The 12645-nt window shown below is 51.4% G+C and overlaps 2 protein-coding genes and 1 long non-coding RNA gene across 9 annotated transcripts; 2 read left to right on the top strand and 1 right to left on the bottom strand.

The window, feature by feature from the left end:
- The first annotated feature begins 191 nt into the window (after positions 1-191).
- Positions 192-2810, top strand: GPS2 (G protein pathway suppressor 2). Of its 2 annotated transcripts, XM_027974994.2 has the most exons (11): positions 192-246; positions 435-597; positions 922-1031; positions 1107-1219; positions 1371-1450; positions 1530-1612; positions 1804-1957; positions 2050-2139; positions 2235-2314; positions 2399-2494; positions 2632-2810. In XM_027974994.2, exons 2-11 carry the CDS (start codon positions 504-506, stop codon positions 2713-2715), a joined length of 984 nt encoding a protein of 327 aa, XP_027830795.1. In that variant the 5' UTR covers positions 192-246; positions 435-503; the 3' UTR covers positions 2716-2810. The 2 variants fall into 2 exon arrangements, with proteins under 2 accessions (XP_027830795.1, XP_060251387.1); XM_060395404.1 differs by having other exon boundaries at positions 2399-2810.
- Positions 2811-2996: 186 nt separating this feature from the next.
- Positions 2997-8105, bottom strand: EIF5A (eukaryotic translation initiation factor 5A). Of its 6 annotated transcripts, XM_042255206.2 has the most exons (7): positions 7248-7380; positions 6779-6916; positions 5557-5742; positions 4284-4388; positions 3950-4081; positions 3781-3854; positions 2997-3623 (listed from the first exon to the last, which is right to left on the bottom strand). In XM_042255206.2, exons 3-6 carry the CDS (start codon positions 5719-5721, stop codon positions 3792-3794), a joined length of 465 nt encoding a protein of 154 aa, XP_042111140.1. In that variant the 5' UTR covers positions 5722-5742; positions 6779-6916; positions 7248-7380; the 3' UTR covers positions 2997-3623; positions 3781-3791. The 6 variants fall into 6 exon arrangements, with proteins under 6 accessions (XP_042111140.1, XP_027829746.1, XP_027829744.1 ...); XM_027973945.2 differs by lacking the exons at positions 6779-6916; positions 7248-7380 and adding an exon at positions 8035-8105; XM_027973943.2 differs by lacking the exons at positions 6779-6916; positions 7248-7380 and adding an exon at positions 7611-7776.
- Positions 8106-8134: 29 nt separating this feature from the next.
- On the top strand, positions 8135-9550 carry LOC121820686 (uncharacterized). The gene is made up of 2 exons (XR_006061368.2): positions 8135-8666; positions 8907-9550. It is a non-coding gene; the product is annotated as an uncharacterized LOC121820686 (long non-coding RNA).
- Positions 9551-12645: the final 3095 nt, after the last annotated feature.

The following is a 12645-nucleotide window of genomic DNA, read 5'->3' as shown; positions in this document are numbered from 1 at the left end:
CGGGAGGAGCCCCGGCCCCGCCAACTTCGGGGGCTCCGCCCGCTGGGCGGGCCGGGTCGGGGAGTCTCGTGGGGCACATAGCGGGGGTTTGGACACCACGAGCACCCGTCGCCGGCACTTCCGTCTGCGCCGCTCCGCCCAACCAGCGAGCCCGCGGAGGCCCGACTCCGGAAGGATTCGGCCCAGCGGCCGGATGTGACGCCGCGGTCCTGCAGCTCGGGAGGCCACAGAGAAAGCGACGAGAAGGCGAGTAGGGTGGGGCGGGCGCCCGGGTGGCGGGCAGGGGCGGGAGCACGGAGACCGAGACCCAGGCCCGCGCACGCGGAAGAGCCGCGCTGTGGGCCCGGCCGGGCGGCGGGCACGTGACCGGGGCGGCGGGCGGCGGCTTCCGCCTGGACGCGGCCCGCTCCCACTGAGCTGCCGCCTCCCCGCAGGCCCGGCCAGAGGTCTGGCAGCCAGCGACAGAGCCGGGCGCTCACGGCCCGAGCGTCCCCAGCAGCACCATGCCTGCGCTTCTGGAGCGTCCGAAGCTGTCCAACGCCATGGCCAGGGCGTTGCACCGACACATCATGATGGAGCGGGAGCGCAAGCGGCAGGGTGAGCCGGGCTCAAAGCGGGAGGACACACGGTTCGGGCGCTCCGCGGTCCACGGTGACCCCCACCCACGGGCAGACCAGTGCACGACGGCCGAAGCCAGAGGGACAGCTAGCCCCGTGGTGATGGTGGTGGGAGTTAAAAAAGGCCACGCCCGGAGCTGGGAAGGACCTTGGAGAGCACCTAATAAACCTCCCCGTTCCAGCCCCCTCACAGTGATGAAGCCTATTCCAGAGCACTGGGATAACCAGTTTTTGCTGTTCTTCAGTTCTTAATGTTCTAATATTTTAACACCCTGCCGCTTGCCCATTCTGCCTCTTATTTCAGAGGAGGAAGAAGTGGACAAGATGATGGAACAGAAGATGAAGGAAGAGCAGGAGAGAAGGAAGAAAAAGGAGATGGAAGAGAGAATGTCACTAGAGGAGACCAAGGAACAAGTAAGCAGTCCCTCCATCTCTCCCACTTCTTTCTTCTCTTGGCTCTCCTGCTTTCATCTTCTCTCCCCTCCCCAGATCCTGAAGTTGCAGGAGAAGCTTTTAGCTCTACAGGAAGAGAAGCATCAACTTTTCCTGCAGCTCAAGAAAGTTTTACATGAGGAAGAAAAACGGAGGCGAAAAGAGCAGAGGTGAGATTAAAGAACTAAAAATAAAATCGAGGCCAAAGTGTAACAGGGATCAGGTAACAAAAGATCAGTGTTTAATGGCAAATGGGAAGGGAAGTGTGTGGGGGTGGAGACAGGACAGACTTGTCTTTGACCCGCTTTCCTTTCGCTCCAGTGACCTGACCACTCTGACATCAGCAGCATACCAGCAAGGCCTGACCGTTCACACCGGAACTCACCTCCTCAGCATGCAGGGTGAGGATTAAGAAACTACTGGTCAGAATGGGCCCTCCTGGGAGTTGCAACATCATGAAGCACCCCTCTCCCTCTCTAGGGAGCCCTGGAGGACACAATCGCCCAGGCACCCTCATGGCAGCTGACAGAGCCAAACAGATGTTTGGACCCCAAGTACTTACGGTAAGAGTAGGAAGATTGGGTGTCTAGGCTGAATTTTTTTTTCCTACTTCCACCCAGACCCTAGCATCTTCACCAGCCAGCACTCAAGTCTTGAGTGTGTCTACATCTGAATAGGGGGAATGGGGGTGCTGTCACTTGAATTTCTGCTTCATGGAGTTTACAGGCAGTGAGTTTTCATCCTTCCTTCTTAGACCCGGCACTACGTGGGCTCAGCAGCTGCTTTCGCAGGGACCCCGGAGCATGGGCAATTCCAAGGTAGCCCGGGTGGCGCCTATGGAGCTGCTCAACCCCCACCTCACTATGGACCCACGCAGCCTGCCTACAGTCCTAGTCAGCAGCTCAGAGGTGAGGTGGGAAGAGGAATTTTCCTCAAGACCCAAAGGGAGGAGTGTTGAACAGGCTACAAGGAAGTTCTAATGGCCTCCTGCCTTCCTCAGCACCTTCCGCGTTTCCTGCAGTGCAGTACTTGTCTCAGCCACAGCCACAGCCCTATGCCGTGCACAGCCACTTTCAGCCCACCCAGACAGGTGATGGGAACACCCCATGCTGGGGCCCAGTTCCATGCATCCTACCTTCCTCCTTTCCCCCTTCTCCATTCACTTCACACTCCTTCCCCGCCTAGGGTTTCTCCAGCCTGGTGGTGCCCTGTCCTTACAAAAGCAGATGGAACACGCTAACCAGCAGACTGGCTTCTCTGACTCAGTGAGTAGAACCTTGCAAAGTCAAGGGCTGCCTATGCTAAGGGGAACCTCAGGCTGCCTCAGTTGCTGACACTGTTCTCTGCAGTCCTCCCTGCGTCCCATGCATCCCCAAGCTCTGCATCCTGCCCCTGGACTCCTGGCTTCACCCCAGCTTCCTGTGCAGATGCAACCAGCAGGAAAGGTAAGGGTGGTGATCGGGTCCCTCAGAATCCCTGCATTGCACCGTTTTCCTTTCCCCTCCCTGGGGTGGCTCTCTGGTGTGGAGTAGACAGGAGGGTGTGCACACTGACAAGGCCCTCCTTTCATCACCACTGCCAGTCGGGCTTTGCAACCACCAGCCAGCCTGGCCCTCGGCTCCCCTTCATCCAGCACAGCCAGAATCCACGATTCTACCACAAGTGACCATCAGATTTATCTTCAGCCTTGACCCCAACCCCTGCCCTTGGGGAGGATCCCCGGTATCCCAGTACCAGGCCAATAAAATCTACCTGCCACTGCCCCTGGCTGCTGTCTGTGTTGCCTCCCACTGGACTGTTTAAGAGGGTGGGCAGTGGCTGGCAGGAATCACAGGGCGACAGCAGGGTTGGTTGTAATGAACTCAGCAGCAGAGTTCATTCAACCTGTACTCTTCAGATTTCCAAATAAATACCCATTTAATTCAAAAAAGCAGTTGAGTTGGGGACTTCATATTAAACTTGTAGTTTTATTCAGGTTTGATTTTAACAAATGTGTCGGGGAGAGAGCCCGCAGGAAAGGATGAAGCCCATGGGAGCAGGGCCCTCCCAGATGCCTGAGGAGGGGGCATGTCCCCTCCCCTCTCCTCCTCTTCCCTCCCCATCTTTAGATGGGGAGAGACATAGGCAGGGGAGGGGGCTGGTCCCCAGTCTGTGGGGGTGGTGCTTGGGATAGAGGGCTATGGAGGAAATAAGGGGTCAGATTAAGTAAGAGTTGGGGAAGGGCACAAGGACCATTTGCCAGAATCCACAGCTTTCTGATTCCAGATTGAATTGAATTAAAAAAAAAAAAACTAAACCACAAGCAGCACCCACCCCGTCTCCCCCACCAGGGTTGTAGTGCGAGGGGAGAAGAGGAGGGCAGCTTCACCAAGGCCATGGTGCACTCACTCCTGGCCAAGGGAGCAGGGTGAAGGGCAGGGGCTCCCCGACAGATTGAAGGGGTAAGGGAAACCAAAATAAAACGTCAAATAAATCGTGTAGGAGGAGTCCAGCCAAGGGCCAGGCCAGAGCTGGGCCAGGCTGGGGGAGGGGGCCTCTGCAGGCTGGAGGATCACTGCTGCCATCACAGCCACCCTGGGTAGGAGAGAGAAACCAGGTAAGACAGGGTAAACCTTCACAGGGAAAAAGGGTGAGGGGGCAGGACCATGCTAGGGGGCAGAAAGTAAGCCATTAAGACTAATCTAGCTCTTTCATGGAAATAAAGTGTATGAAAGGGGGGAGTCACACTCACCTGGGAGCCAGTTATTTTGCCATGGCCTTGATTGCAACAGCCGCCTCCTCTGTCATGGCGGACAGCACCGTGATCTGGAAGAGCACAGGGAAGGGGAGTCATGTCTGAGTGCAAAGCAGGGGAAGAAGCACAAAGAACAAAGCTGGGTACAAAGTTAGGAGCACCATACCAGGATCTCTTCTCCACAGTCGTATTTCTGCTCAATCTCCTTGCCAAGGTCTCCCTCAGGCAGACGGAGGTCCTCTCGCACCTCCCCGCTGTCTTGGAGCAGTGATAGGTACCCATCCTGGATGCCAATCAGCTAGGGGCAGATAGAGAAGAAAGCTGAAGATGGGCACAAGTAACCTGAGAATGAAGGGAGTGATGGGCAAACTAGGGCGGCAAACAGCTAACACCAAATACCCTCTCTTGCCCATCTCCCTTCTCTCAGCACAAGGTCTTTGGCCAGTCTCAACTTCTACTGTCCACCCCCCCAGACTACTACTACTAACCCACCTACGTACCTGAAAATCGTTCCTTTTGATGTTGGGGACATCCATATTATGAGTTGACGGGCAGATATCTTCGTATTTCTTCCCAGTGAAGATGTCAATACCAACCAGATGGACCTACATCACATCAAAGAAATCCAATTATGCTCTAGGATGGAGGAGATCCCTGGCTCGTGGGGGGAAGTCACACTAGGTTGTCAGGACAAGGAGTTGGAATTGAACCAATCAACTCAAAAAGGAAAACACTAAAAGGCTCACTGAAGGGCTCTAAAAAGAGCCTGAGGCCAAAAGACCACCACTGAAATTGTAGCTGACCACACAGGTAAGGTTGTAGGGCAGCCTTGGAGCAGTCAGTTACCTCAAGCTATCAAAACATTAACAAGAGACCAAGATTCTACGAGAGTAGGAGGAACCTAGGTAAGAGTTTACAAGAACTTTTATTGACATGAGCATAAAAGGCCAAGAACTTGGAAGATAAGAAAAGAATTCAGAAAACAAGAATAAGAACTGAAAATAAAAAGGAGTTGGGAGGGAGCAGAACTACACATATAGGAATTAAGGGAACTGCAAAGAACAGAGAATGAGCTAGACATTTGGGGATAACCCATGACGAATGCCAAGTCAATAGAAGACAGAAAAAGTGATTAAGGAACAAAAGCAGAGGAAATTCAAAGATGAATCAGGTTGAAGTTTTGGGTGGGGGGGAGGTGGGGAGTCTGAAGTTACAAGGAAAGCTGTAAGGAAAATGTTGACCAAGTAAGCAAGCAGGCTCCAAGAAGAGGGGGCAGGTAGAGGCACTCTGACCTTGCATCAGAGATGTGATGGGAAAGCTGGAACTGGAGAGTGGAGCAATGATGTACAGAGGTGCAGAGATGTGCACTGGTGCCCTGCCAGGGGAGGGGTGCATTTTATGTTAGGATTGAAGAAAACATGGGCAAAGTCATGGAAACAAAGAGCACCTACAAAGACTCAGAGAAACAAATACAAAAAGCAAAGGCCAGGAAAAAGAACAGAGCAACTGAACAGCCAGAGCATAGAGGACCATGAAGAAAAATTGGAGACACACAAAGATGGAAAAAGGAAGGGGCTCCAAGGATGCTGGGGCACAGGAGGGTAACCGAGGAGGAAGCTGAAGGCTGGTGCAATAATTGAAAAAGGTGTCCAGGGCTGAGTACTGACCACCAGAAGCCAAATGGTAATAAGTAAAACAAGAGCTAAGTAAGATAGAGGGCTAGCACTGACGACAGCAGGTGGGGAAGGCAAGGTACAGAAATGAAATTCTAACCTTGGCATGGCCATGCTTGCCAGTCTTAGAAGTTGACATCTCCACAATCTTACATGGCCGGCCTTTGAGCACCACGAAGCCATTCTTACGTAATGCTGAGCACTGCATCGGGAAGGTGGCTGAGGCCCCTGCATCTCCTGTCTCGAAGTCCAAATCATCTGCCATTTTAAGAGGCTACGATTCCAACTAGAGTCAAAAAGAGAGCTAGGGTCAGTGAGGAAAGAATTAACAGGGTCTCCAATCCATCCCACTCCACTCTAGAAACATTGCTTCATTTTTTTCCCTAGCACTTTATCCCTTTACCCACGTATAACAGCTTCTAGAATAAATGCTGATTAGATCAAAAATACCGAAGAACTGGTGTGTGTGGCAGTGGAGATAAGCTGGATCCCCACCCCAAATGAAAGCTAAAAGGGTGGCTCGAAATACCAAAAGCTCCAGGAATTTAGGATCCCAAATCTCTGATATGGGCAAAGGCCTAATTCTTGGTCGAGGGAGGACTCAGGTGTTACTTGCCACTGAAACCAACCACCCCTGTTCCCCACACATAACCAGGGCTATAATTAGGTGAGCAGCTATGAGCCAGCAAAAAGGCGGGGCTAATGTGGGGGGGAGGGGGTGGAGACCGGAGGACTGGGAGCCCCACCCGTCTCTGTTACACCCCCCCCAACTCTATCCACACAAGAGCCCGTCATTGGTACAGGAAACCACAAGGGCGCTTTGGGGGATTCCCGCCTCTCCAACATGCATTTGCAGATGCAGCCGAGAGGGAGAAAGCAAAGTTGTTTTCTAACTGATCTCCCTGCCAAACACCTCTGGTTTCCCAAAGGGAACCCAGGAACCCAGCCTCTCCTCAAGGGCCCTCCCACTTTTCCCAGGATGCATCAGTCCTGTCGGCTTTTCAGGCCCGGCCTGTACAGTCAGTAGAAAGTGGGGGAGTGGGGAGTGGTGAATGACAATAAAATGAAAGCAAAAGGCTGGTAGTAGTGAGTAGTATAAATTATACTAGGCTAGCAGAGTTTAAGGACCCTAAAACCAGGCACTCTCAGGTCCGACACCACGACAAAGACAGTGACAAGGTGAAGAGCACCTATCACAGCGGGTAACTCATCTGCCCGGGACTTTAAGGCGCCGTCGGCAACGTCCGAGAGTTGGGCTCCCGTCCAATCGCCCTCGGTTTCCCCATTTCTCTGGCCTCCCAGCACGGACAAGCGTCACTTACACCTGGCTGGCCGCCTCACTTCACAGGAGGGCTGGGGGGAAAGCTCCAAAGATCCATGAGGTGGGGGGGAGCCGTAACATATGCCCACAGCGGGCTCTCCGAGGTGATCCGGATCCGGGCCTCCGGGCTCTCCCACTCCTCAAAATTCCAAGCTCCCTTAGGCGCCCGCGAAGACCAGCTCTCTCCGCGCTGGGGGTTGCCGGCTCCCGCCCACCATGTGGCCGCCCGGGGCTTCCGGTGGCCGGGACCTGGGGGGAGGGGTCCCCGCGCTGCCATGCGGCCCCCGTCCACGTTCGGCCATGCGGTCTCCGACCCCGAGGGCAGCCTCCCGTGGGGGGCACTTCCGGTACTGCAGCCTGCCCCCTCCTCAAAGGCCGCGCCAGGCCGGAGCCACGCCGCCTCCCCTCCCCCCCTCCCGCCAGCCGCCAACCCCCCCCATGCCCTCTCACCGAACAGCCCCCTCCCCCACCTCACGTGGCCTCGCGGCTCCCGGTTCACAACGGCGCAGGTACCCTTGCCCCGGCGGGCCGATCTGGCCCCCGGCTCTCGCCCTGGCGTGGCCGCCCGGCGGCCTCTCCCGCGTGGCGGCCTCGCGGCTCGCCGTCCCCCGCCCTGCGTCGCTCCAACGTCACCCGGCCAGCCCCAACCGTCACCTCGCGCGCCAACCGGGTCGCGCGCCCAAGTCTCTCCGCACCTCGCGCGGCTCGCAGACAGAACCCCGTGCGGCAGAGCCGCAGCTCCCCTCTGCCCCCTCCCCGACCCTCGCGCAGTTCCATCTCTACTCCCAGGCCCAAGTCAAGGTTTCGCGCACGCGCGCCCTGCCCGCTCTCACCTCGCGCGAACGCACTGACTCGACCCCGTCCGCTCGCCGCGAGCCCAACCGCTGCCTCCGAGCCCACTGCCGCTGCCGCCGCCGCCGCCGCCGCCGCCGCCGCCGCCTCTACCGCCGCCGCCGCTGCTGCACACGGGTCTTAGTACGCAGGCGCCGACTCCCGACTGACCAACCAAGCAGCCCTGTGACAGCCGCGCAAGCGTGCTATCTATCTCCTCCGCCCTCCACCCCCGCACTGCGCAAGCGCACAGATACTCCCTGCTCTCCACCCTCCCTCCCACCTACCCATCCAGTGACGCGCATACGTGAACCCGCCCCTCACAAAGCCTAAGTTCGTCCCACCAGTAGGCAATGCGCAGGCGCATCCGGTTTTTTAATCCCTTCAACCTCCTCTGCCCTCCCCGTGTTAGACCACCAGCCCTACCGGACAGTCCTTGCGCCTGCGCGATAAAGAGTCCTACACTCCACACCCTCTGAAGGAAACGCCTCGGCCTCAAGGCGCATGCGTGTTGGGAATGCTGACCGCCCCTTCCACCTCAGACGTCGTCTGTACGCCAGGCGTTGAAAAGACCACGCCACTGTATTGCTGGTCTTGTCTAGAACGCATGCGTCTTCGGAAACGCCCCACCTCGACTTTAGCTGGACTTGAAAGACTCACACGTTTCAGAAAACTTGTACTGTGGGGTGGGCCCCTTGTCGCAAAACCCATCCCTCTCCCCCTGCTTCCCCGTTCCAGACATGCGCGAGAGAGCTCTTTCCGCTTCACTCTTCCCCGCGCGCTAGTGTGGTCGAGTTACCACCCATTTCAGCTTCACTTCTGTAACACTGTGCGCCTCTACTCTGCCATAGAGTTTCACCCGGAAAGATAGAGCGGTCCCGTCCCAGCCACCATCTTGTTCAAATTCTTAGACTGTATTGGTCCCTATGGCTTCCATAGAGGCAATTCTACTGAATCCTGGAGTAAGATTTACATGGCATTTCTCTTTTCCCTTAGCTGTCCTCTGCGGTCTCCAAACAATTCTCTACGAGCACCCTGGGAAAATGGAGAAGGAAATGGTAACCCACTCCACTATTGTTGCCTGGAGAATTCCATAGACAGAGGAGCCTGGCAGGCTATATAGTCCATGGGGTCGCAAAGAGTCGGACACGACTGAGCGACTCTCACGCGCACACACACACCCTTAGAAAAGAATTCTCTATAAAGTGTGGTATATCGAATTCCACTGATGTTCCCTTTCATAAGAGGTGACCATGAAACCAGAAACTCTCAATGAATTTCCCTGGTCTTCGTTGTAGGGAAGAAAGCTGCTGCTTTTCCTGAAAATTTGTAGTCGTCTACCTCTGCTGCTGCTGCTGCTGCTGCTGCTGCTGCTGCTGCTGCTGCTGCTGCTGCTGCTGCTGCTGCTAAGTCGCTTCAGTCGTGTCCGGCTCTGTGCGACCCCATAGACGGCAGCCCACCAGGCTCCCCCGTCCCTGGGATTCTCCAGGCAAGAACACTGCAGTGGGCTGCCATCTCCTCCAATGCATGAAGGTGAAAAGAGAAAGTGAAGTCGCTCAGTCATGTCCGACTCTTCGCAACCCCATGGACTGCAGCCTACCAGACTCCTCCGCCCATGGGGTTTTCCAGGCAAGAGTACTGGCATGGGGTGCCGTTGCCTAGTTTCTAGGTTTTCAGCACTACCTTCGTGGCTACCTTGTTTGCTTCCGTAGACTGGTGGACAGTATTGTGGAACAAGACAAGCAACTAAATAGCTGGGCTTGGAATCCAACATCCTGAATTTGGTTCCTGTTTAAGATGTGACACGGTAGATGTGCACTACGAACACTAGCTTGAATTAATACATTTACGTAGCACATTGTACTATCACCCCCAAATCCTCCCACTCAATTTTCTGAAATTTCTGCCATTTTCTTTGGGAATAAAAAACAAATTTCTTGGATGCGTTGTTTAAAAGTCCAATTCCTGCTCTTCTCAAAGATGTCCATTATGACCCAAGAATTCCACTCCTAGGTATATTACCCCCAAATTAAGAACAAGTACTCAAATCATTGCAGCAAAGTACTTAGCGCTATTCAGTAGTAGTAAAAAGGTGGAAACAACGCAAATATCCATCAACAGATGAGTGAATAAACAAACTGCGATGTATACATGTAATAGAATATTAATCACACAAAAGAATGAAGTATAAATGCATGCTATAACCAGATGAACTTTGAAGATGTTACAAGTAAAAGAAGCCAAACAAAAGCGTCACATATGATTCCACTAATGTGAGATATGCAGAATAGGCAAATTCAAAGAAACAAAAAGCAGACTGGTGGTCAGTAACGGCTTAATGGTCATGGGGTTTTAGAAAGATGAAGTCCTTTGGAATTAGATAGAGGTGGTGGCTGTACAACCCGTGAATTTGAATGCAGTGAACACCACTGAGCTGTTTATTTAAAAACGTGAATTCACCTCAGTTTTAAAACTCTTGTACACAGATGTTCATAATAGCCAAAAAGTAGAAACTACTCAAAGTTCATCAACTGATGAAGGAATGAATAAAATATGGTATATCCATACAATGAAATATTATTCAACAATAAAAAAGAATGAAGGACTTCCATGGTGATACAGGGATAAGAATCCACCTGCGAATGCATGGGACACAGGGTCATTCCTGGTCCAGGAGGATTCCACATACTGAGGAGCAAATAAAGCCTGTACTCCTTAACCACTGAGCCTGCCTGCTGCAACTAGTGAAGCCCACTTGCCTAGAGCCTGTGCTCCACAAGAAGCAGCCACTGCAAAGAGAAGCTCACAGGCCACAATGAAGAGTAGCCCCTGCTCATCACAACTAGAGAAAGCCTGTGTGCAACAACGAAGACCGAGTATTCAAAAATAAATTAAAATATTTTTAAAGAGGGGGGACAAAAAGGAATGATGTACTGGGTACACACTGCAACATGGCATAACTATGAAACGTATGCTAAATAAAAGTCACAAAAGACCACATACAGTAATGTATTATTCCATTTACATGAAATGCCCAGAATAGGCAAATCCATAGAGACAAAATTTGATAGATTGTGGTTGCCTGGTGCCTAGGGGGAAATGAAGACATGGAGAGAGATTACTAATGACTATAAGGAAAGGAGCAGAGGGTGTCTTTTGGCGTGATGAAAATGTTCTAAAATTGGAGTGATGCTTGCCCTCTTCAGATATTGAAAAAAGTTGAATTGTACACTTTAAATAATTAAATAGTATGGTATGTGAATTACATCTTGATAAAGCTGTTACTGTAAAAATGTATTGTTCGGGGGCTTCCCTGGTGGCTCAGTGGTAAAGAATCCGCCTGCCAATATAGGAGACACGGGTTTGATCCCTGGTCCAGGAAGATCCCACGTGCCGTGGGGCAACTAAGCCAGGGCACCACAACTACTGAGCCAGTGTGCTGCAATTACTGAAGCCTCCCCGCTCTAGAGCCTGCTCCACCATAAGGGAAGACACTGCAATAAGCCCACACACCACAGCAAAAAATAGTCCCCTCTCACTGCAACTAGAGAAAGCCCAAGGAGCAACGAAGACCCAACACCACCAAAAATAAATACTTTAAATTAATATGCAAAATTATTTTTTAAAAAACCAAAATGTACTGTTAGGAATTCCCTGGCTATTCAGGTTTGATCCCTGGTCAGGAAACTAAGATTCCCACAAGCTGCACAGGGTGGCCAAAAAAAAAAACCAAAAATGTAATGTCATCTTTGTTCTTAATTGGTTTATTTCTCTGAGAAGAGTTCTAGATGACCTAAGTCACAAGCTCCATGATTTTTAAAAGGGGCTGAGTGATGACAGCTCCCAAGAATTCCCATTCAAAAAAGAAGGGGCACAAATAATTTTGATGGAAGGCTAAGACATACACACTCAGAGAAAGGAAAGGGCAGAATATTGCACAGTATTGTAGAGTAATGAGACAATCGGTATCTGGGAGACCATGCTGGCATTGCATCTATGGAATTACCACATCCCAGGGTACAGTCCTCTGCTTTGTAAGCCCCAGCATTTTATTTTGCCAATCAAGGAGCACTTTCTTTAGGGAGCACTTTCCTGACCTACCAGACTAAGCCAACTTACTGTGTTATATATTCTCAGAGCAAACATTATAGCATTTACCCAGATTGTTGGTTCCCACAAATCCATTTATTTGTGTGATTACTTTATTAATGTCCGGTCTTCTCCATTAGAATATGACATATATAAGGACAGGAGTCTGACTGATTTTGTTTACCATTGTGCCCCCAGCTCCTAGAACTGTGCCTGGCAAATATTTGGTACATTGTAAACTTAACGTTGAGTGAAGGTACACCTGACTGAAACCAAGTGAACTCACAAAAAATTGACAAAGAAATGGCATATCAACTTCTTTCTAAATGAATTGAATTGGTCAAGGAGAACAGAACATCTGTGTTGGCTGATCCATCTGTTCATCCTGTCTGTAAGAAAATATAAGTGGAAAGAAAAAACCTACTCAAGGAATCTTGAAATCAAAGTAAAGGAATTAACTGCACTTACTTCATGATAGCTCTAAGACCATAGTGCATTTGTCTTCAGTGTAAAAGAGGCCTAGCTGTCTTACCTTCGGAAAGAATCCTGGAATAGTAATAATCCTGGATTGAAACTGCCCTGAAAATTATTAGACAATCTTTCTGGCCTTTTTTTTTTTTTTCTTCCTGATTGGCACACTGAGTATTGTCTTCAGTCCACACAGAAGACAAGAACTGATTTTGAGAACTGATTCAAAATACAATTGGTCAGATTCTATCTTGTCTTAATGACATTCACATTCCTTTCTCACTTTCTTATGATTACACCCACTCACTGAGTTTAGAATTCAAATATTCTTGAAAAACTCTCCAGTTACCCTTATATAGACTTTTTTTTTTTTTTTTTGCCTCACTGCAGGGCTTGTGGAATTTTAGTTCCCTACCAGGGATTGAACCCAGGGTCCTTGGCAGTGAGAGGGCAGAGTCCTAACCACTTGACTGCAAAGGA

The sequence above is a fragment of the Ovis aries genome, chromosome 11, assembly GCF_016772045.2.
Source record: "Ovis aries strain OAR_USU_Benz2616 breed Rambouillet chromosome 11, ARS-UI_Ramb_v3.0, whole genome shotgun sequence".
Taxonomy (NCBI): domain Eukaryota; kingdom Metazoa; phylum Chordata; class Mammalia; order Artiodactyla; family Bovidae; genus Ovis; species Ovis aries.
The sequence above is the reverse complement of the archived record's forward strand: the minus strand, read 5'-3'. Positions and strand labels throughout refer to the sequence as shown.